General features: G+C 39.6%; 2 protein-coding genes across 2 annotated transcripts in view; both read right to left on the bottom strand.

Annotated features, from left to right (window-relative positions):
• Srp72 (signal recognition particle 72) overlaps positions 1 to 367 on the bottom strand; it is a 29149-nt gene extending 28782 nt beyond the window's left edge. The window contains exon 1 of the mRNA XM_003471678.5: positions 210 to 367. Within this exon, the coding sequence (XP_003471726.1) occupies positions 210 to 318 (109 nt within the window). The 5' untranslated portion in view covers positions 319 to 367. The remainder of the gene's footprint in view (positions 1 to 209) is intronic.
• Positions 368 to 6612: 6245 nt separating this feature from the next.
• On the bottom strand, positions 6613 to 23654 carry Paics (phosphoribosylaminoimidazole carboxylase and phosphoribosylaminoimidazolesuccinocarboxamide synthase). Its single transcript, XM_063240509.1, has 9 exons — positions 23612 to 23654; positions 19250 to 19447; positions 18063 to 18241; positions 16101 to 16280; positions 15883 to 15996; positions 15301 to 15384; positions 14114 to 14294; positions 12464 to 12622; positions 6613 to 7942 (listed from the first exon to the last, which is right to left on the bottom strand). Exons 1-9 carry the CDS (start codon positions 23637 to 23639, stop codon positions 7776 to 7778), a joined length of 1290 nt encoding a protein of 429 aa, XP_063096579.1. The 5' UTR covers positions 23640 to 23654; the 3' UTR covers positions 6613 to 7775.
• Between the last annotated feature and the right edge of the window lie 1234 nt (positions 23655 to 24888).

Here is a 24888-nt window from a genome sequence, read left to right as displayed (position 1 = left end):
GCGGAGGCGAAGGGAAGGTACACGTGGCTCTAAGCAACCCGAGACCCCGAATTGGCTGTTGGGGCGGAGAGGCGGCGACCCGCACCCTAGGGCCTACGGCCGGGAGCCGGGAGGACGCGGGGGTCTCTACCCTAGGTGGCCGCGCGCGCCGGAAACAGACGACATCCTCCCGTCCGCCTGGCCAGCCCCGGCGCCGGGCCAACACTTACGTTTGTTGACGGTCTTCAGAGCGCGCGAGAAGTCGCCGTTCTGTCCATAACGGTTCACTTCACTCCACAGCGCAGGCACCGAAACCCCCCCGCTGCCGCCGCTCGCCATCTTTGCGAATAGGGGGCGGGGCCATCTGACCTCTGCCCCGGAAGAGGATCCCCATGTTGGCCAAGCGGAGGAGGAAGCTGGTGGTTGCTAAGGGTCGCGGAGTGAGTCTTCATACCGGCGTTAGTGTCGGGGGAGAGGTTTGCGTGAGGTTTGGGGTACACCTTACTCGCATGTGTCTGGAGGAAAGGGGGTATCGAAGACGGGATAGGCGGTAGTGTTTCATCGAAGTTTAGGTCCAAAGCAGCGTGTTTTTCCTGGTGACCGCTATGGTCAAGGTGTGACTGGGGGACGGCCCGTGAATAAAATCTGTAAAGCAATAAATAGTAACTGGAGGGAGTCATTTGAAGAGGAATGGAGAGTTTCCACTTTGCTGTAGTGACTGAGAATAAATACCAAAACGAGGAACTGGCATTTGAGAAGGATTTCATAAATGATTAAGGGAACCGTGGCTTGCTTCTGGGGAAGGTGAAGGTCATTCTGGCACAGACGGGAGCTTTGAGAAGAAAAGAATCCACCAGTGCAAAGCACATTGGGCGAAAACCTCTTGGGTTCCCTTTTGCAATTAAGGTTGGAGGGTACTGAGGTGTTTCTCTGACCAGCTGCCTGATGGTAAACAAGTTACTTAACTTCTTGAGTCTGTTTTTCCCACTGTAAAATAGGGATATAGGGCTGGGGATTTAGCTCAGTGGCATAAGCGCCTGCCTTGCAAGCATGCAGTCGTGAGTTCGATCCCCGGTACCCATAAAGGAAAAAGACAAAAAAAAAAAAAAAAAAAAAAGGGAAAAAATTGGGATATAATGGATGGATGATAGGCCTGTAATCTCAGCACTCTGGGAGGCCACAGGAGGATCACAAAGTTAGAGCCCAGCCTTGTCAATTTAGAGTCTGTCTCAAAAAGGGGAAGGGGAAGTAAGATGAGCTCAAGGCAAAGACCCTGGGTTTAATCTCAGTGTCATTGGTAATAGTTTCAGTGGTAAAAGAGAATTCATGCATGTGACAGTCACAACATATAATGCATAATGGATTTATGGCTTGTGTAAAACCCAAGTATGAAGATGTGCTGCAATGCAAGGGAATGGGTATTGGGTACAGGACATTTTTATTGTTCTACTCTGTGGACACATGATTGATACATCGTGACATGATTGATACATCGTGTCAATTTGAGAAGTTTAGACGTTTAACTGAAAAACTCAATAGGAGCGGGGTTTGTAAATATCCTCATCCTGTGTAGAGGAGGACAAAAGAGATTTTGAGTTCTACACCTGCCCTGAAGTTGGCGAGGTGGCTTGTGTTAATAGAAGGCAGAAGTTTTGTTTTGTTCCCTTTTGCTCTGGCTGTCATTTTGCACTAGCTGCTGCCTTAAAGTGTTACCCCAGTACCATGCCACCCTGCCTTGGAGCCAGCTGATTAGGGACTGAAAGCTCCACAACAGTGAGCTTCCTTCCTTCATTTTGTGTCAGGTATCTTGTCTCAGCAACGAGAAAAAAGTAACCAAGCCATTGTCTCTTGTATGATCATTACAACTTCTGTCACTTCCTCTCTCCCCTAGCAATTTACTTAACTCCTTTTTATCCTTGTATTTAAGATGTATGTGCTTCTTAGAAAATCTTTGCACACTGGCCAGCATTCTGGTTACACATACACTCTACTGCTTTTCTGTGATGATACGATGATGCTAGACAAGCTGTCCAACCCTGAGCTACCTCCCCAATCCAAAGCTACTTCTGAGCACTGACTTGTCTTTGCTAAACTTGGGCCTTGCTCACTCTGAATGGTTTATAGTTCTTTGAGGCAAAGACATCATACTGATTTTACTTACTGTAGTATCACTAGAATGTAGCACATCACCTTTGTTTTCTTGAGACAAGATCTTGCTATGTAGATCAGGCTGGCCTCGAACTCACTATGGAGCCCAGCAGCAACTTATAGCAGTCCTCCTGCCTTAATCTCCTGGATGCTAGGATAACAGTCATCCATCACTATGCCTGGGGTCACCTTTGAGTACCTGTTACTCAGCTTGTAAAATGAATGTCATCTACTTCATGATAGTTGCTTAATTTGTGCATTGTAGGCAGAAACTGTTCAGCTTCTGGCTATGTCATATGGTCCCTGCCAAATTTCATGTCTGGTCACTGTAGGACAAAGGCAAAGTGAGCTCTAGGAGCCAGAGAACATAATCTTTGTGTTAGCAAACATGAGAAAAGCTTTGGACTTTACTACAGTTAAGAGTTTTCAAGCCAATTATGCCCACTCATGCCTTCAAGGATGAGTATTTCAGGTAACAGTATACTCAAAATTTTAAGGTTTTCTAAGATTTTTGTAGATGCCACTGGATTTTCTCAAAGTTGTTTTTAACCACCCTTGTCCTCTCCAACAGCTAATGCTTTAATACTGTTTCTAACCTTTTAGAATATAGACTTTTATCAAGAGATTTGGCAGTTGGTGAGGCTTTACTTCTTTGGTTCATCCATGATGCTATGTTCTCTTAAAGCATGTACCTGATGCCACTGTCCTACCCTCATGGTAACTCCAAACTACAGGGTGCAACTTGTAATGTTCTTTGTGATCAAGATTGTGCTTGCCACTTCACCATCCATACTTGTCTCATTTACTGTACTTGCTGGGTTACCTTTTCTGTTGCTGACAAGACACTGAAGATAATCAATTTACAGGGAGGAAAGATTTACTTTGGCTAATGGTTTAATGGGTTTCAGAGGTTTCCGTCCATGGAACCTGTGGCACTGAAGTACATCATGGCAGAGTATGTGGTAGGTAAGAGGTCTTCACTTCAGAATCCCAGGAAGCAAAAGAGGGACCAAGGCCCTAACCTTTTTAAAGGAGTCCTTGCTTCCTTTCACTGTAGATTCAACCTATCTTGTAAGGTTCTACCACTTCCCAATAGTGCCAAAGGCTTGCAGCAAAACCGTAACACTCAAGATCCATACCAACCTGAACACACCCAATCTCGTCTGATCTTGGAAGCTAAGCAGGGTCGGGCCTGGTTAGTACTTGGATAGGAGAACACTCAATATCCAAACTGTAACACGTTTCCTTATCCCTCTTTTATACTATACTCCAGTATCAAGCTACATATATTTCAGTAGGGTGTGGTGATTGGTGCATGCCTGTAATGCCAACATCCTGGGACAGGCTGATGCAGGAAGATCACAAGTTGGTTGGGCAATTTAGGGCTACCCTATCTGAAAATAAACAAAAGGGAGGAAGTGCACTTCAGTATGAAGGCCCTGGATTCAATCTCTAATACATTAAAAAAATTATAGAGTCTTGTCTGAGCCTGTGCTAGGCATTATACTAGTTGCTTTGGATACAATTAACAACAAATACAGTTCAGTGGAGTCATGTAATATTTTCTAGTGAGGAAAAAGGCAATAAATATATTTTTGGTGGTAACAAATCCTATAAAGAAAATGAAGGAAATGGAAGAAACATTTGAGACTGGGCTGAAGAATTGAGTCACTTGTCATTCAGTGATAGTTTGGTTTTTTTTTAAAGATATTGTTTCCTCTGTTGTGTATTCATAGTACTCTGACCTTTCCACATTAACTGTACAATATATAGTGTTCTGAAGTTACCTGAAAGATTCTAGGACTCACTGAAGGCAGAAACTCAATAATGTTTATCACTACATTCCTGGGTCTTTTACATTATAGATTTTATCAAGTGGGGTTCTCCACAGAAACAGAATCAAAAGGACAGAGATTTATTCAGGGCTTAGCTTAACAACTACAGAGGCTGAAAAGTTCTATCAGTGCTACCTAGAAGCTACCGACCTAGGGAAGCTAATGGTACAGTTCTCAGTCCAAGCTTGAGTGCAGAAAACCAGTGTCTTGAGAGCATAAGATGTATACCACAGCAGAGAGCAAACTGACCTTTCTTCCTGTTTGTTTTACAGTTAGGCCTTCAATGGACTGGATGATTCCTATCCATAATGGTGAGGACAATCTTTTTTATTCAGTTTGAGGATCAGGCTAGTGATATTTGAGGCTTCTGTATTTACAGACGGGAGAGAGAGATGAGGCAAGATTTCCTACTTTTCCTTTTTTATGACAGGGTCTCCTACGTAGTCCCAGGTACCTTGAACTCAGCCTTCCAAGTGCTGGGATTACAGGCATGAGTCACCATATCTGGTTCAGAAATGTTGTATCAGCCACCTAGGTATCTTTTTAGCCTAGTCAAGTTGATACATAATGTTAGTTATTACCTAAGTACTTAAAATTTATTTTTATATTAATATTTGGACATTCAGGACTTCTGAAGTGGATATAGTATATAACGTTAGTGTTTTACTAACTCTAGGAAGGCAGAAGAAATATTTACTTCCACTTCATGAAAGAGAACTTTACACTCAAAGAGTAATATGCTTTAGAGAATACTGATTTCAGTACACTATTTTCACTGTACCACAGTGAGATTAATAGCTGTACCCCAAGTAGTTTAAGTGTGTTTAGTAATATGAAAACATCATTAAAAGCAACCATTTTTTTAGCTGGCAATAGTGTGTCTGCTTGTAATCCTACCTATTCAGGAGACCTGGAGGCCAGCCCAAGCCTGTAATCCTACCTATTCAGGAGACCTGGAGGCCAGCCCAAGTAAGACCATCTCAAAAGAGGGCTGGCAGAGTGCTTATCTAGCTAGCACAGAGAGGACCAAATAAGCATCTTGGAGATCCTGAATTCTGGGTAATTTTCATGGTGGTTTGTTTGTTTAGTCTTTCTATATAGTTTAGGCTGGCCTTGAGCTCACTTTGTAGCCCAGGCTAGTCTTGAACTTGCAGTGATTCTCCTGCCTCAATTTCCCAAGTGTTGGGATTATATACAATGTGCCACCACACCTGGACTTTCATAGTCAACTAATTTCACTTGTAATTGAAACACACACATACATTCATGAGCCAAGATACCTTTTACATATATTAACTAACTTGTCATAACCTTTGTAATTAAAGTTCAAATAGGTTGTGTAGGTTACTTCTTATAGGACAGTAGAAATACTTTCAAATACTCTAGCGCCAATGAATTATACTACTGAGGATATTTGTACTGTACTCAGACTGCTGATAAAACTGATAATGACTATTGATAATGGTCAGTTCTAACCACCAGTCTGAATTAAAACTTAAAAACCTTTTTATGTACTACATAGTTAGGTAGAGTCATCGATAGTACGGGCACATAAAAGAGGAAGTATGCCAGGGATTCAAAGTTTTTAAAGTTGTTAAAATGATATAAGTCTCTTAACTGTGCTGCCACAGTCCATACTCCAGCCTTGCAAACTAACGTAAGATAAAACATTACAGTTCTCCAGTCTCTAGCAGATAGCTAGGCATAGCACTGCAGAGTGTAATAGTGTATGGGAAATCAGGTGTAAAATTGTATTTTCCTCTTCCTGGAACTTAAAATTTTTTTATTTTATTTTGGAATTTATAATTTAAGAGCAATTAAAGCAACTGCAGTATAGAATTGGTTTTGGTATAGAAGGTTTTCTGGAAATAAGCTATGTTTATCTATATCTAGCAAATAGATTTTTATGATAAAATGAATTCCTTTAAGGAATTAAAGGTACAGATGTATGGCAGTCCAAGAATTATGATAAAAACAGATTTCTTTGATGGGTCACATGAGTGGTTTTTTTTTATTTGGGGGTATTTCTTAAACAGGGTCTCGCTATGTAGTTCAGGTTGGGCTGGATAGCCCAGGCTGGCCTCAAACTGGCTCCAGTACTGCCTCAACCTTCTGAGTGGTAGGATTACAGGCGCGCACCACTCTGCTTGGTTCACACCAGTGTATCTTAACCTATTATACAAGTAGGATTCAAGGGAACCCAAGAATCATTGTGTCTGGAATTTCCTAAAGAAGAGGTCATCAGAATTAATATTTCTAAAAGGGTCCATGGTAAGAAAGAGATACATTTTGGAAATCTTTGGGCAATCAAACTAGAAAATACTGGGTTGAAGATGGGCACTTTCTAAGAATCAGGCTGGTGTTGCATCTGACCCTCATCGGAGGCCACTATACAGAGCATCAGAAGTGGGTGAATTTCAGTTAACCAGAAATTAAAACTGAGAGCCATGACTTGGTGCTGAGGAGGTTGTGAAAGGTCAAACAGGAACATAAAAAAATGAAGCCAAGTGTTTGACTTGAGACAGTGACTAACTATAACCAAGAGTAACAGGCTTGGTGAATATGAATGAAATTGCAAGCATTCTGGTTTTTACAAAAGTGCCCATGGAGCCGATAAGGAAGAGTTTAAAATACAAGTTTGGAAGCAGAGTTGGAAGTCAGTAAATCTAGTTTTATTAAGAGTACCCACTCAGTATTAATAATAACTTTTTTGGTATCAGAAATCGAACTCAGGACCTTGTACCTGCTAGGCAGGCACTGTGCCGCTGAGCTGTATCTCTGCTTCAATATTAATAAACAAGGGAAAATCACTAAGAAATTCCAGTACTTTGGAGAATAAGTTAAAAGAAGAAAATCAAGAGAAAGGTCGGAATGTCTTGGTGTTAGCTCAAGCAAGGAGTGATTAGGCCAATCATGCCTCAGGGATCAGATGAAACAAGTAATGAGAGGCAGCAGCTTGTTAGCCGTGGCGAGGTCGGAAGGCACAGGCAGTGTAGGCCAGAGGGAAGGGCTTCGTTAAGATTTCATCTGCAGCAAAGGTTCACAGTATTTTAGGGGACACAGAATTGTGTGGAGAAAATTGACTGTTGCCTTTTAAAAATGAACATATAACTTCTTTATATTCTGTGATTTTACAGGTTTTACAGGTTGTACTCACTGGCTTAATACTTAATACTAGAAGATGGCTTCCACTATGCCCCTTTCTCTTTCTTATCCATGGCATCAATCTCAACTTTCTTATTAAAAAAAAATGCCTGGTAAGCTTGGTGTTGTGGCATATGCCTGGAATAACAGCATGAGGGAGGCTAAAGCAGGAGGACTGAGAGCTTGAAAGTAGCCTGAGCTGTATAAGGGTTTTATGATAGATAATATAAATACATGTTATTTTGAGATAGTAACTATAAATAAAAAACCATGCCCTTAGATTTTGTAAAGACCATAAAATGAATGACTGTGTTGCTTTTATCACCTAACATATATACTAGCCATTTTATTTTTCTAAAACTTACATAGCAGGTCAAGTTATAACTTTAGAGCATTACAGTAGGATATTATCAGCATTCCTAAAATGTCTCTTTGATTGTTACCTACTCAGTGATTATACAGTTGATAGAAAAATTAATCTTAAAATGTCCTTACAGTAATTACCTATATTAATATAAACAAACATTCTAATCTGCTTATCTAGAGAAACATTTATTCATATATCAATTTTGTTTTCTCTGCTGAAAAATCTTTTTTTCTATTTTGTTTTTCTTCAGCTGAATTAAAAATGTATAGGGATGCCCCCTATTGCATCAAGAAATGATATTCTTAGAAATTACATTCTCTGATTTTCTTGTCAGCCTGCTTCAAGGCAATCCATGTGTTCAGTATGTTTGCTCGCAGTTTGGCCCATACCAAGTGGTTGTTTAATCCGAAAATCTGAGCTGCAAACTGAGCTGATCCTTCTGGAGAAAGTATAGTGGAACAGCCGAGACCTATGGTTTGGAAAGAAAAAAATGGGAAATTGAGCTGTCACTTAATAATGAAAAACAGAGACGGAAGATGTATCCCAGTGCTAGAGCATGTGCCTGGAATTCATGAGGCCTAGGATTCAGTCCTTAGCAGTGCAAAATAAACAAACAAACTAAAAATCATAGAGAAGACCTGTAAGCTCAACTATAAAAAGCTACTACACTAACATGGAAGCTTGTTTAAAGTAGGGTCTGTAGAATGATTTCTTTAACACAAGAGATCACAATGTGACTACAAGAGGAGCACTATTTATCTGCCAGGAAAAACAGATTTTATATACTTTATCTTTCTTCTTAGTGAATCTACTTGCAGAGGGATTCTTTTTTCAGACTTCTTTTCACAGGGCTGGGGATTTAGCTCAGCAGCATAGGTGCCTGCCTGCCAAGTGTGAGCTCCTGAGTTCGATGCCCAGTACCAAAAAAACCAAAACTTCTTTTCACCCATACTACTACTTTAAGTCCCCAGTGACAGGTCATAGAGTAAAACAAAGGACAAGCTAAATAGAAGCACTCATTCTTAACTGAAGTAGGTTGTTTTGATAATCTTCTACCTAAACATTTTAGTCATTGCATTTGAATCATTCAAACATTTTTAAGTAAAAAAAGTTAATTCCAAATAATTTTAAATGTCAAGTAATAAGATCTAAAAGGCAGTAAAAAAAACACAAGAAGGTCAGAAAAAATAAAGAAGAAGGTCAGGTCCTCAGGAGCTACAAATCTGCTTATGTAGTTATTGAGATGGCACTATCACTATTGTGTGTAGTATTCCTGGAGTCAAGGACGACTACCTAGTTTATAGATCCAGTATTTTTGGCATTCATCATGCTTTTTCTTCTTATAGCAGTACTGGGCCTTCATACGCAACAACTCTTTTTAAGTTTTTATTCTGAAACAGAACCTTGCTGAGTCATTAAGTTGCATCAGCAGTACTTGAAATCTTCCTAATTCAGCCTCTCAGAGTACAAGCATGTGCCACCTCACTTGCTTAGCTATGGCTGACTGTATTTACAATAAAAACAGACCAATGTGTGGGCTGGAGATAGAGCTCAGTGGTACAGCACTTTTCCAACATGTATAAAGTCCTAGGTTTGATCCCTGCAAAACAAAAGACTAACTTACAAATCACATTAGTACAAATTTGTATTAATAAATCAGTTGTGTCACTATGTGGAAGTGTCCAAGGTGCTTAATGTGAATGTTTATATAAACATTGTCTATAAAAGGGAAGGACAATTAGTAGCTAGCTCCCTTGTAAGAGTTACAAGGCAAGTGCTTTGAGCACTGTGGTATTAAATAAGTACTCAATGCATGCCAACCATCATTATTTGCACACTGAATGGACTACGCTTCTCTAATGCCTGAAATACATGTGACTACTGTACAGAACTCCTTTTCTGATTTACTTAAGTTTTTTAAAAAGGGTTATCTAGTGGGCAGTTGTCAGAGGAAAACTATACTTCAAAATGTTACCTCAAATTTGAGTGACAATGTAAAAATCTTCCAGTTCTCTCTCCTTTGAACACTGCTACAAAAACCTGCCAAACTTGTGCTTATTATTACCCTGTGCTCAGTTCAGTTGATAATACCTACCGTTCCTCTGGTGAAATCTGGTTAATAGATTTATTTTAACTACAAAATGGTTTTTTTTTTCCTTTCTTATTAGTTCTTCTTTCCTTAACTCTCAGGTAATTCATTTTGAGTGGAATACTATAGAAAGCTCACTGGAAACTGCTTTGCTGTGACATGATCTTGTGGAATTGTTCTTTGAATAATCCTTCATATCAAGGATCTTTTTTCAGGTCAAGGTCTTTTTTCAGGTACTGTCCAGAATCACCAGATAACTTCTGTTTCAGACTACTGCTGGCAGAATAAACCTGGCTGCCAGAATTTTGGGAGCTTAGTGGGAGAGGCCAAGCACAAGGCCCTGAGTTTGAGGTGCTGCACCCTGACTTACATCCCCAGACCTAGCTACAGATTCTTTTAGATTTAATAATTTACAACAATATCTAGTTAAGGATGGTTTAAATGCAAGACTTATTTCTGGAACTGTGTTAAGCCAACAGTAATAGGAATAAAGAAAATAGGCATAAACATACAACGACAAGATAAGAGCAGGGCAAATGAAGTAGTAATTAGTTTAGCAGAGTGTAGGAGTGAAAGGGAGACTGTAAAGGAAAGGACTGACTGAAGTCCAAGAACCAAGTTTCCCACTCTACTAGATCAATTGTGCCTTTAAAATAATACAGCAGTTTTCAGTTGACCTAAAGATGAAGAAGACTTCAGACTTCTCTGGGCAGGGGGACATCAGGTACAGATAAGACAAGGAATGCTCCCACGAAAATAGCTTACATTATATACCCCTTCTGAGATACTTGGCTTCTCCCACTAAGCCCCAGAACTCTGGCAGTCAGATTTATCAGCCAGCAGTTGCTTGAGACAAAAGTTCTCTGGTGATTTTGGACTATACCCAAGAAAAGACCTTGACACTGATGTGAGGGGTTATTCAAAAAACAATGCCACAAGTTGTTATCACAGCAAAGCAGTTTCCAATGAGCTTTCTATAGTACCTTACTCAAACTGAATTACCTGAGATTTACAAAAGTATTAGTAAGACTGTACCAAGCTTAGAAAAAAGATGTTACTGTGAAGATTAAAACAAGGATGCTATAGGAGAAAAAAACTCAGAACAAAAAAGAGCTCTTGGAAATGTCATTACAGGGTATTCAAATGAAAATCTCGATAGAATGGCTGGAATATAAAACTGAGAAAATGTCACAGAAAGCATTGCAACAAAAGGAAATAGGGTAGAAATCAAGGACAGTCAAATTTGAGTAACCCAAATATGAGAGATATAAGAAAATTAATTCAATAAAATTCTCCATGACTAAAGAATTTTCAGAATCAAAGAGTCCACAAAGTTCACAGTGAAAACATACTGACCAAGGTACACCTGAGAAATTAAAAAACAGTGAGGGTACTAAAACATTCTGAAAGTTTTTTCCAGAAGGAAACAAAACTCATAAAAGATCTAGAATCATGGCACAAAGGCAATGAAGCTGCTCTAAAATGCTAAGGAAAATAATTTTCAACCAGTAATTCTATACCTAACCTAGCAAACAAGTGTGGAATGCCAATAAAAAAAAAATTCAAATAAAGAACAGATCATTTACCTTTTGTGCCCTTTCCTCAGGAAATTAACAAAGAATGTGCTCCAACAAAATAAGATGGAAAGAAACCACACATAAGAACACAGAGGACCTAGGAAACTAGAGATCTAAGACTAAAGAAAGGCAAAATGTATCTCCAAATGATGATAAGGGCAGATCAGAAGATAGCAGCAATGCAGAAGTCCAGGAGAGAAGCCAGTCTACTCTGGAACATGTCAGAGAGCTCAGGTCTTAATATATTTGAAACGTATCAAGAGATTTACACAACTCAGAAAAGCCTGAGGTTCCAAAAATAAGGAAATTAGTCCCCACTGAAATACTGACTCTCAGAACTTGCAGAACATTGTATGTTAGGTTATGATGAACACACTATAATATTGTTACGAGACCCAGCACCATCAGGCCAAAGATGACTTCCTTTTATGTTATTTACTTGTGTCCTCAATTTTTTAAAGTTACATTTTTTTTAGAAGTAACAACTGCTTTTGCTTTTAAAAAAACTCATAATACCAAGAATAATGTACTTTTTTTCCCCTCTCCTTGGTTTTTTGAGACAGTCTCCCTATGTACAGTAGTTCAGGCTGGCCTTGAATTTCAAATGATCCTCCTGCCTCCGCCTCCCAAGTGCTAAGACTACAAGTGTGTGACAAAATACCTGGCAGTATATTAAAAAACAAAAAAAAAAAAAAAAAAAAAAAAAAGAGCTTAGTTTCACTACTGTTCAAATCTTAGCACCAGCTTACAGAAATTAGAGGGGATAGGAAGACTATGTTCACCATCATGTAGGAATGTAATAAATTGATGTGGAAAATTCTGCAAGAAAAATGAAGCCAGACATGGTAGTGCACACCTCTAACCCAGCCCTTGGGAGCTTTAGGCAGGAGGACTGCATAGAGAGGCCAACTAGGCTACACAGTGAAATCCATCCCAAAAAGAGAAAAAAAAGTGAAATTTTACATATTAAATGAATGTAAAGACTGTGTTAAAGCTCAATTTAAGCATACTAGCTATAATAAAAAAAGTGAGACAACTGAAAATACTTGAACATCAACTAGAAATAAGGTGTTTTTACATAGTATTAATAAATTTTTGTGATGGCAAATATCCCAATTATGATTTAAGAACAAATAAACCAGAGTCCTTATCACTTTAGAGATGAATACTGCAGTAAAATGCCACATCTAAAATCTGCTTTAAAATAAACAATAGTAATTACTGAGGCTGGGTAATGGGCACATGAGATTTCATTATATTGTTCTCTGTACTGCTGTGAATGTTTGAAGTGTAATAAGCAGTTTAAAAATGTCATGTATCTTACCACTGGGTAGTCGCAGAGAAGACCACACGTCTTGAGCTCCCCAGTCGGATGTGAGGGGAGGACAGCTGATAACTGGGTAGGCAGTGTTACCAGACATCACTGGGCCTAAACCATTGCTTCTGCCTGCCACTGCCACGAACACAGTCGGAATGCCATCCCCTAGGGCAATGCCAAGGTGATCAAGTTAGACATCACAGTGTTATGGTTTGTGCTTATATGTATCCCCAAAGCCTCATGCCTCATGGAGCTGGCTGAATCTAGAGTGTGAGACTGATTCATAGTGCAATGTTGGGATTAAAGGGGAGTGACTGCTCGATTAATTCACTGGATTGGTACTGCCCTAGTCCTTGCAGACTGCACACAATAAAAGGAACAGAAAGAGGCTTGTCGGCTCTTTGCCGTCTTGCACCTTTCATGGCCATAAACAGTTGTCCCTCTGCATGTGCCACCCTGCCTTGGAGTCAGCTGATTATGGACTGAAATATTTGCAAACTGTGTAAAACCTTTCCTCTTTTAACTCTGGATGTCAGGTATTTTGTCTCGGCAACAAGAAAAGTAACTAAGACAAAAGGATTGCAAGATACGCTTTAAAAAGCCCTCTATGTCTTAAATTCTTGAGAAATATTCTTTGGAAAAAGCATTAAAAATACAACATTATACATATTTTCAAGATACTGGTTCACACCAAATGAAGAATGAAACCAAACACAGGTATCTTTTCTGTTGAGTGGTCTTTGAAATAGGGTTCAAGAAGACTCATTTAATAGTGACTAGAAGGTTTAGACACTCTTCCTGAAATAAGATTTGAAGGCAAATTCAACAGTATACAGGGGCAGAGAGAGTAGTTAAGTATGCCTGAGGCCTAGGTTCAATCAACAACACCAGTATATCATATATATATATTTCTACACACACACACACATTTTTAGAGCCTAGTTAGTATCTCTAAAGCTTTTCATTGTTTGGTAAATTCAAATTATCCCTTTCTTTTCCTAAAGCAAAGATTTGTGATTTAGAATCTAAAATTTCACATATTTGCATTCTGATGAGAAGTTCTAGCCTTCATTAGCATATTACAAGGTATTGAGACCCAACCCTAACCCACCCCTAAACCATGAACTATATCCCTTTAGCAATTACCTTTAGAGTACTGTCACTCATCCTCCATTTGAAGGTACTTATACTAGCTGTACTCCCAAGCTATTGGTATTTTAGATTAGTGCTATCTCCCTTAGGAGCTACATTCTGAAACTGACATAATTTCATGTGTGACTGCCTCCTAGACACGGCTAGTCCATTAAAAATCCCCTTAAGGATCTACTGTTGAAACCCTCGGCATCCTGTTACTGATACGAGACTTATTTTGTGTTGCAGCAAATGAGAAACAATTCGACTAGGTAGACACCAGAGATCCTCACTTTTAATCCATTTCCCTCTGTACTTGAACTTTCAGTTCTTTCTCCCTGCTACTTACTCTTTTAGAAGCTCCTAAAAGCATCTTATGCTTTTTAAAGGACATTATCATGAGTGCAAATCATGGTTTCCCTTTAGAAATATGGAAAACCTCTTTTTCAGCTATCTTCAATCTAAAATGTGATTTTTTTTTCAAAACCAAAACATTTTCAATTATTCTAGTTATCTTAAGTTTACCTTCATATTCAGCTTTAATCCTCAGAGTTTCATCTGGGCCTTTATGGGCAGATGTTACTCGAAGTTCACAGGGAATTCCATAATTTCCACAAGCCTTCTTGATTTTTTCACAGTGACCAAGATCAGAAGTTGAGCCCATCAAAACTACAACCCTGCACTGACTTTCTGATTTCAGAAGCAGCTAGAAAAGAAAAAACATGGATATGGAAAATAAAAAGACAAAAATGAATACACGAACCAGGCGTGGTAGAGCACTCCTGTAATCCCAGCACTTGGGAGGCTCAGGCAGACAAATCGTTGCAAGTTCGAGACAAGCCTGGGCTACAAAGTGAGCCTAAGGCCAGCCTGAACTGCATAGTGAGACCCTTTCTCAAAAAGGGGGGAAAAAATTACAGGAGTAAGTACCATAAGAACAACCAATTTAGAGAGTATAGCTTATAGTAAAATTACTGCCAGACAGAACATCATCTTTAATACACCAGATTTAAAAGACAAATGGAACAAAATGGTAGGTGATTTTTAAGTAATCTCTATATATTCAAAGGAAAGTGGTCTTCATGATTAAAACCTAACAAATGAGATTTTTAATCAGGTAAGTAAGTTTATATTTACTTGTCTGTAGCCACACTACACTGAATGTGCCTGATCTTAAATCTTTCTCACAAAATAAGCAGGATCATGTCTGGTTAATGCTTGGGTGGAAGGTAAATCATGTTTACTAAAAAGGGATAAATCTCCAACATTTTACATGGAAGTAGAGAAAGGCTGGGATGTAGCTCAGTGCGACAGCACTTGCCTTTGCATGCAAGAGGCCCTGGGTTCAATCTCTAACATCGCAAAGTGAAACATGAAATGAAAAATGTTACACGGCATTCCACTCATCCCACTCTATATATAGGAACTCTGAGTAGAGGTGAAGAGGTGGGTAGGAAACAGTCCTTCCTACTGGGGCAGGGAGGAGGCAAGACCCCAGGTCTAGCCGCCCCGACCTTAGAGGAGTGTACTGGCCAGCTTAACAGGGAGTTTCAGTGTATCAGTAAGAATACTTTAGCCTGTAGGTTTCCTAAAGGTGCTACTCTCTTTCAAGGTCAGTGAAAAAAATAAAAGAGAAGTATTATACCTCCCCACTTCTTACTTTGAAATAAAATTTTCTTAAAAATAATACAGGTTTACTATAGGAGTATTACCTCTACTCTCTCTGCAACCCACTCAAAGTTTTTCTTTACCATCTGAAGCCCTTCAGGGGTTACTTCCTTGAGGTCGCGGTAAGACTAGAAAATGAAATACAAAGTTTAGAAAACAGTATTTCTTGCTATCTGAAACTAGTTTCTGACTTATAAATATGGATGATAACAAGGGATATATCTGAAGTCTTCAAATTTATTTATTAACCTAAATACAGAGGTGAGGTAAAGTTTTACGTTCATTCAAGGTAAAGTTCTATACTACTAAGAACGATTAACTGTCTTGAGAATTCTTATCTATTTTAAGTATAAAGAGGATCCTTTCCTAAGTTTGTTAAGAAACAACAGACACAAGACCTGGTACGAACCAGAAAATTTGGTGTAAAGCCCCAAATCTGCTGCTTACTTTTCTAATTGTGAATACTTAGCCTCATAGTTTTTAGCTGGCCAAACAAAGACAGTATTTGCTCTATTGTTGTAAGCATCTATAAAAATAATAAAAAGATTAATCTGGCTACATTTTCCCCCTTCTCCCTCCTGAGTAGCTGAGATTATAGGCAAACACCACCACACCTATTTACTGACCTGTTTATCTTTCTGCTGGCTTCGATCTCCCGACGGCCAGAGTCTCCAGGAATCATTGTCAATAACATCAGCGAGAACAATTTCTTTGGTGGTCACATCAACACCAAATTCAATCTAGAAACAGCATATTACAAAGAAAACTTTCAGAAAACTATACTATTAACGGTATTAATGATAAGTTATCGTCCCTACTTTCAAATTCCTTGTTTTATCTGTACCTTCATATCAACCAGCGTACAGTTCTGGGGCAACCAGGATTTCTCCAGTATTTCAAAAATAGCTTGTGTAGCATGACTCATGATATCCACTTCAGTTTGGCCTATAACAAGTCCAGCAAAGCAAAATTTTGCAGCAATTAGCTGTTCTTCAGACCACTGTGGATCATTATTAGCATCATCCTGAGAATAAAGTACAATAGTACAATTAATCTAGAATTTGTGAATTTTTCTGAAAAACTGATGCCTTTACACAACAGGAAGGTCAAAACACATTCCAATCAATCAAATCTGTCCAAAATTGCTTTCACAACCTCTTGACTTCATTTTGGTAATAAGTTACATAGCAATATAAGTCTTTAATATTTTTTTGCTTGAGACACAACCTGACTGTATAGTTTAAGCTGGCCTTGAATGCACTGTTTAGCTAAAGCTGGCTTCAACCTTAAAGCAATCCTTCCTGCCTCAGCTGCTTAAGTTTTTTTCTTTTGGCTTTTTGAGACAGGGTCTCACTATGCAGTTCAGGCTGGCCTTGAGCTCACTTTGTAGCCCCGGATGGTCTCAAACTTGCATCAATCCTCCTGTCTCAGCTTCCTGAGTACTGGGGTTGCAGGCGTGAGCCACCATGCCCTGCTCAGTGTCCCAATTTTATATAATTTTTCAATGGATCTTGATTTATATAAGACAAGTTACACAACTCACTGTTTAAAAATGCAAAACTAATAGAAGATCTATGCATACATAAATCAACATGGAAGGGGGGCAAAAAAGATGGAAAGGGTAAAGTGATTTATTTGAACATAGCCTATAGAATTCAGACTATTATGTTCTTATGGTATATTCTGTATTTCTGCTTACAGAGATATGACTAATACATTTTCTTCTCTTAGATGATAGATTTTAACTTAAAAAAATTTTTTTAGCAGCACAATATGTAATAGCTAAATCTTGGAAACAACCAAAATGTCCATCAACTGCAGAGTGGATCAGAAAGTGTTTTTATACAATGGAATATTACTTAGCTATAAAAAAGGATGATCTTAAGACCTTCATAGGTAAATGGAGGCAACTAAGAATCATATTTATAAATATCACATTGTATCTCTAGTATAAAAAGTAATAAGAACTGTAGAAGTAATAAAACCCAAAATGTGTTTTTGTAATAAAGAGGAAAAGAAAGCTTTCTAAAGGATATAACTGCATATATGTTTAAGTGTGTAAGATAGATGACCATATTACTAAGTTTTTGTTGGATCATTGACCAGAACTGTTTGCAGTCTCGCGGTTTGAATGTCCACTTTGTATACTTTAATTTTGTAACCTGAACAACTATTTCTAAGATGACAGTATGTAATCTATCAGCTAGTGATTTCTTAGTGTTTATTTTTTTGAAGTTCTGTATTATTATTTCCTTTTTCTGGTTTTTTTTTCTCTTTAAAGTAAAAAAAAATTTTTAAAGACAGTATTGCTAAATTCCCAGACCAGCCTAATAAACTTGTTCTCTTCCTGCCATAGCTTCCCAAGTAACTGTGACTATTGGCATGTGGTCCCACACTGGACTTGAATTCTAAATTTTTAAGAAAATTTTGAACTGTCAATTTTCCCTTCTATTTATTACTCAAGTTTCAAACTGGGCCTGGTGGCACATATCCATAATCCCAGCTCTCAGGGGACTGAGACAGGATTGTCTCAAGTTTATGGCCAGCCTGGGCTACATAGTGAGACCATGTCTCAAAATAATACAAAACATTGTTCATTTTGTTAGTCAACTTGGTCCACCAAAGATAAGTATATTTGCACAAAAATTTTACAAATTTCCCTTATCGTTGTTAACAGAAGAATATTTTATTGAAATACGTTTTAAGAATAACATTTGTAGTAGCAAATACTTCAATATTGAAATTGCTTAGGTTTATAATTATTTCTGCTACATTAGAATAAGACACAGAAGCACAAAATAATTACCTTAAAAAATAGCTCCACTTTAGGTGGGTAAAACTTAAATCCTTCCTTGACGCCAGGATTTCTTTTGAGAAAAGAACCAGTTGCTATTCTTCTGCAGACCCATTCAATTGGAATCATTTCACACTGGGGTGCAATGAAAGCTGTCTCCCCACATTTTCTGGTGAAAGCAGTCTTGATACCTACATATTGATTGCAAAAGTTAGAAAGCATTGAAATTGTATTTAAGAAGGTAGATCAGGGCATCAAAACACTCTACTTTTACAAATACAAAATTTCTAGCAAAAATAAATTTTTAAACAGAGAAAATAAAAGGGCCTCATGTTAGACAAGTACTCTGCCACTGTGATATATTCCCATTCCTTTTGGTGATGCTACATATCTAACCGAGGCATGCTAGGCAAGGACTCTACCACTAAGCTATATCTACAGTCACTCCAGCCTCTTTTAACATCTAAAACAAACAATCCTTGGGGGGAAAAAAGCATCCATCAGGTAGTAGTAAGGACAAAGCAGCAGCTCTGTCCAATAACAAAGTATTTTTCTTTTTTATGTAGACTGTTGTTGAAAAACTAAGATAAGGATCTGACTTGTGATATTTGGCTTGGAAACTACTGGCAGCAATGCTACTTTTGTAGGAGTTCAGACACACTTATACAGCACAGTGGTATTATTAAATGCCAAAAGGGAGAACACAAACATCAAAAGATAAACAAAATGCATTGTAAATATTCAGCAAATAATCCAGCTACAAAAAGAATGGAGCTAGGCATGGTAGTGATGCTTGTAATTCTAGCAGTGAGGCAGGAGGATTGTAAATTTAGTGCAGTCTGGGCAACATAGTGAGACCCTGTCCCAAATACAAAAAAGCTGGGGGTGTTGCTCAGTATGAAGACCTTGGACACAATCCCCTGTATAATATAAACACACACTCAAATTCTTGATACATTATTTTTATGATATGGTTGAACCTTCAAAACACTATGCTTGGTAAAAGAAAGTTGAAAAATGCTATAAAAGAACTAAGTGACGCAATTATTTCAAAACCAAGTAAAATGTTACACTGCAGTTAAGACCTGAGTTTAACTAACTGAGTTTGTGAATTGTTAATCCAGGTAACACCATCTTCCCATGAAAGGGATCAGCACATACAGGAGAGAGAATAAGGAGCCTGAGGGGAAGCTACTTACCTGCTTCCTGTAACAACTCAAAAATACAGCTGGTAATCTTATTGGAGATTGCAGCTTTTCCTTCCAGGTGATTCTTTCTGGCCGCATTTCCTGCTGTAATCTGGTCTTTGGACTGCAGAAGGACTTTTCCTGGACTATCCAACAATTCATAGACTTCTTTTGTTTTACCCTCATAGAGCTTTTTGCCAATTTTCAATACTGTAGAAATAAAACAGAACCGCACTGTGTTTCAGGGAGAAATTTCCTGAGTACTGAAGATTAAATTGTCTAAAATGATGACTCACACAGTGACTAAGTAATAATAAAAATTAAATAACCTGCATAGAACTCAAGCTGTTTTCTCATTGTCATATAATTTTGTGAAGTATTAGGAAACTAAGAATCAAAAAGGTTGAGGTTATAGAGCTACACAAAATACTAAATCTCCTGATAGTAAACCCCATGCTCTTTCCACTATCAATCTGTTTCTCTTGCTGCTGAACTGAAATAGAATTTAAATTGCCTATTTGCATGCAACCTTCCCAAATTGACCTTTTCTTTATTAACACTTGTAGGAAACTGGGCCAGTGAGCCTGCAAGTATTCAATCTTGACGCTGGTCACAAGACTTAAAGAAGAAGAAACAATCTATTTGCATTCTTTTTTTTTTTTTTTTTTTTTTGGTACTGGATCAAACTCACAAACTCGCTCTTAGGTGCTTAGGCCACTGAGCTTCCAGCACTGTTTGCATTATTAAGGGCTAATGATGATCTGACAGGCAGAGCTTCGGCCATAACATAAGCCGTGGGCAGGGGCTGTATAAACACACATGAATCTTGGCTCACTCAGCTTGCTTGTATTCTGATGTGGGCCAAATTCCTAAGAGGCCACAGACTTTTGGTTCATGGCCCAGGAATTTGGGATTCCTCTCCCCAAATCTGCCAGAAATTCAGGTGCACTTAAAACACTTTTTACGAGGCGGTTTTAGTGTAATTATAATTGCCTTCAGTTTATAAACAGCTACTACTTTGTAAAGTCTTAATGCAGTACTCAAGGGTAACTTTGTGTCTCCTGGATTGCAATCCTAATTAGCTCCAGGTAAATGGAGTCTTTTTTTGTTCTCAACCAGGCTAAATTTTATTCTTGGCTCATAGTAGTTGCAATCCAGTATAACAGTTACCACTAGAAGACACTTTAATTTAGAGCATGCATCCCTGTCTTCCTAATTGGATGTCTAGACTCACTGACCAGGTTAAAAGAGCTCTTCCGGGTATAGACCCAGATTAGTACTTCAAAATTCTCATTTCTCTTATTTTCTTCCTACAACTCTACCTTAACTTTTTATGCTCTCTTTCAGGCTGGGCATGCTGTTCACTTACTGCCCATCTCATTATTCATCCTTCAGGCCTCATAAGCCATGTTGATTGAGTTTACTTTATCCTAAAAGCAACAATGGAGCTTTTAAGCACTAACATAAAATGCCAGATCTGTATTTTAGATCAGTATGGCTACTGTGGAAGTGAGCTAGAGATGAATGGGAACAAAGCCATAATCTGGGAGGGCAATTTAGGATGCTATTGCATTAACTCATGTGGTTTGGATCTGTGCAAAGACCTTTCAAAGACAGAAGAACAACTGATTATTTTTTGTCTCTCTCTCCTTTTGTTTTTTTGAGACAAGGTCTTGGTATATTACCTTGGCTGGCCTGAAACTTTGTGACCTCTGTAAGCAAAAATAAGGCCTAAGATGTGTACTTTGGCACAGGCTATATTGGTGTGGTGGTGGGGTGTTCTTGTGGATGTTAAGTCCGAGTCAGCAAGATTTTGGGGCACACCGACCTTGACAGTCTCAGTGCAAACAACAGATATAACTAAGGCTGAGGCTGGCCAGTATAAATAACCAAGGTCATTGGTGGCACATGGCCACTACTGGACTACAGCAAGAACAGGAGGTGGGGTGAGGGGCCCGAGGACCACCATGCAAGTGTGCGCAGCTAAGCTCAGCAGCTGAGAATGAAGTCATGTTCAGAAATCTCCATGACTCTGTCTCTCTGGGCTGACAGAATCTCAAATGAATCTTCCCAGTCTGAACTTGTAACAAGACATCCTCCTGCTTCAGACTCCCAAGTGGATGGGACCACACATCTGTGCCACTGTGTGCTGCAAAAACTGATTTATCTTCTATGAAGTGGAGGATAAAGAATTAGAAGTGATGCCAGATTAAAGAAACAGATTTAAATATTCTAAAATAAAGTACAGCAGGTAAAATTTGTAACTTCAGCTTTCCTTTTAGAGGAATCTTTATACCTAATTACAGGATGAGTAGACACAAGAAACAAACATAGGAGATATACTACATCAAAATGATATAAAATCACAGATGAATTCGAAAGAGATTGACAAGGACAGGTTCATGCAACTTAAATTTAAGTCTTGAAAAGTACAGAATTTCCAGAGAACAGTTAACATTCTAAAGAGATTGTGCTGTCCAAAGGTATCCATTAAGCCATGTGGCTGTGATTGTGAGCCATACTCAATATGAAGAAAGAATGCAAGCTAAGTTTGAGCAAGGAAGTGCTTTTTAGAAGCTACAGAAATGACTTTTAGAAAAACTAACTAACCTATCAGTAAAATACAAGATGGAAGAGTCAGAGGAAAGAGTCTAGGGTATTGTAATCCCAAATATTTCGTACAGTTATCTAAGTATTATAATCTCTTTTCTAGTCATCCTCGAAATCCAAAAAGTTCTATTTATAATCCCATTGAGATGTTATTGGAATCCCAGAAAGTTAATTCCAATCTACCACTTCCAATGCAACCCATGTTGAGGTAAAGACACCAAGACATATTCCAAGTTAAGGGCAGCCACGGGGACCTAAGTCCAATCCCTGTAAGGATGTGTGGACCAAAGCCTTGGTCCTAGGTCTTTCCCAGAATTGATTATCTTGTGAAGAAGGGGGTGGTTTGAGGATGAATGACAGTGAGGATGGCGGGAAGTATGTGAGTAACTTGAGCTGACTAGTCAGGTAGTGAGAAAAGCATCTCTGCAAAGTGCAGGACAATTTGCATAATTCAATTAAGGTAGCAATTGAATTGTTTTTGGTGGCTGTTGCTTCACTTTCTGATATGTAAACTTTTGTGTCCTGGAGAATCAATAGTTTCTTTACTTTGAGGCTCATACCTAGTTGACAGTCCTGGAGCTGACTGGCTCTACCGTCCTGCTGTGCCCAAGGAAACAGGAGACTGTCTAATGGCTTCAGATACCAATACCTCTGCTAGCCTTATTTACAATGCTTAGAGTCAATTGCAGAGAGAAGGAAATAACCATAGTCAGCTCTGCACAGTATCAGTATAAGGAAATAAGTCTCAATATAATCAAAGTTGCAGCAGTTGTTCTGCATTCAAGGGGAGTTTACCAGTTTGGAGGTACAGGTACCCTAATTATAGAAAAAGTTCTGACCTTGATGTTGTGGAGTTATCACTCATCTCCTGGAACTTTCTGTTGAATTGGCAACTTTAAAAACTAAACCCAAGGTTTCTTTCTATATGGGAAATAATGTAACACTTTGGTTTATTACATTTAAAAAGTGTTGGGGCTGGGGATTTAGCTCATTAGCATAAGCGCCTGCCCTGCAAGCACACAGTCCTGAGTTCAATCCCAGGTACCAAAAAAAAAAAGTGTTATGGATCAAACTGTTACAGGCAGCTGAGTTAATTAAAAATATTATAGACAGGGGGCTGGGGATTTTAGCTCAGCGGCATAAGCACCTGCCATGCAAGCAGGCGGTCGAGGGTTCGATCCCAGGTATCAATTTAAAAAAAAAAAAAAAAAAAAAAAAAAATATATATATATATATATTAGGCAGACAGGGCTGAACCCTCAAAGGAGCCAGAGCATAAGTTCATATACCTTGCAGCCTTGGAAGAGACAAATACCTCCTGCTGTGGGCCAGCTCTCAAGACAAAAGGCAAAGCAAATACAACCACATCTAAAAGTCGAAGGTCCAAACAGTTCTCTATTAACCTGAGGAAGTCAGGAGTCAGCATACAGAGTCACTGCTGTTAAGCATAGCTGCTTACTTCGTGACTAGCTCCCCAATTTGTTCCAATTTTACCTGAGCAATTAAATCTTATTGGTTGACCATAGTGGTGTCCCGCCGTAGGCCCACCTTGAGAGTTCCCATTTTTTCCCATCCTGGACCCATCTAATCTCACGATTTTACTCTATAAAACTCCTTGGGAAAGACAAGAGTCCCTGGCAACTCGCTCGGGACGCCTTCTGTCTCTCAGACAGAAGCTTTCTTTCTCTCAATAAATATATTCTCCTCTTAACCTCCGTTGTTCGTAAAATTCATTCTTACATTATAGAAAACACGAACTCTTACCGGGCATATAGGAGGTCGCGAGTTTCATTCCCCTACATTAAAGCTAGCGTTTTATCACCATAGCTGACAAAAAAGAACTTTCTGGAGGACCTGACCACTCAGGGACACAAAATTATGCAACTCTGCTAATTACCGCGACATTTAGTAAAGCAAGGTGACTTTGCCAAGAGAGTTTAAGAACATGCGCCACGATCGCTTCAAAAACTATTTTTGAAAACATCAAACTGTGCAACACCAGGAAAGACTTTACAAAAGGTTACTAATCTTACGAAAATGGAAGTTATTAACCCTGCTGGAAAAGACTAAGAGTCAACAAAAGATTTCCATGTGATTGTTTCACAATCTATCCATCCATCACTAAGTTTCCCGCCTCTCCAGCCTCTACTACTAAATGCCACTTTGCTCTGCTCCTCTCCTAACCCGGCGTGGTTCTGACTTTATCTCGGAGTCTGGGAGCTCTGGAGGCTGGGTGTTCTACGCTCGTCCAGCAGCGCTGGGGCCACGTGCGCGCCCTACGCCGGGCCTATCCACACGCCAGGCAGAGGACCGCGGGGCCTGCGAGTGTCCGCAACGAACCTCCGGTTCCCGGTCGGGGGAAAAAGGCCGCGGGGCTGGAGAGTCCGAGCGTGGCGGACGCGTGACTCACCCTCTGCTCTCGCCATGATCCTGACCAAGCTGGAGGTAGTGAACACGTAGGAAAGAGGCTGAACCCTGCAAAATAGCAGGCGGCGAGGTCTGCAGGGATGGACAGCGCGGGCACGCCCCTCACGTACCCCAGCGCTAAGAGATGCACGTAGAGCGCCCGGCCAAACTCGAGGGGCACTGTGGTACTGTAGCTTGAAGAACAGAGAACTTCTGGAGGGAGCGCTTCCCCCGACGCTGGCCGCTGCGCACGCGCGCCGCGACACCGCCCCCGCCCCAGCCGCGCGGGCGCAGTTCCAGGAAAGGCAAAAAGTGGCGCGCACTGGCGGCCCCTCCCCAGCCTGTAGAGCTCGCGGCACAGGCCCCTTTCCGTCAGCGAGAGCGGCTCATAGGTTGGAGCGTACCAAATCCTGACGGCCGGGGGGAAGCAGAACGGAGTTGAGGGCATGTAAAATTTACATCCTCTGAGAGAAATGACGTTACTCTTATCATCGAATCTTGGATGCTGGAAAATAACGGAGATCTCTCTGTGCAGAAAAATTAGCCTCCCGGGTGTAGGGGCGGGGGCGGAGGGAAATAGCTCCACCCCCACGGAGTATGTGACACCTCCCCTCTTCCTCCCTGGTCCCTCTTTG

Source organism: Cavia porcellus, unplaced genomic scaffold (assembly GCF_034190915.1).
Source record: "Cavia porcellus strain 051 isolate PalLab524CR breed Dunkin Hartley unplaced genomic scaffold, mCavPor4.1 scaffold_30, whole genome shotgun sequence".
Classification (NCBI taxonomy): domain Eukaryota; kingdom Metazoa; phylum Chordata; class Mammalia; order Rodentia; family Caviidae; genus Cavia; species Cavia porcellus.
The sequence above is the reverse complement of the archived record's forward strand: the minus strand, read 5'-3'. Positions and strand labels throughout refer to the sequence as shown.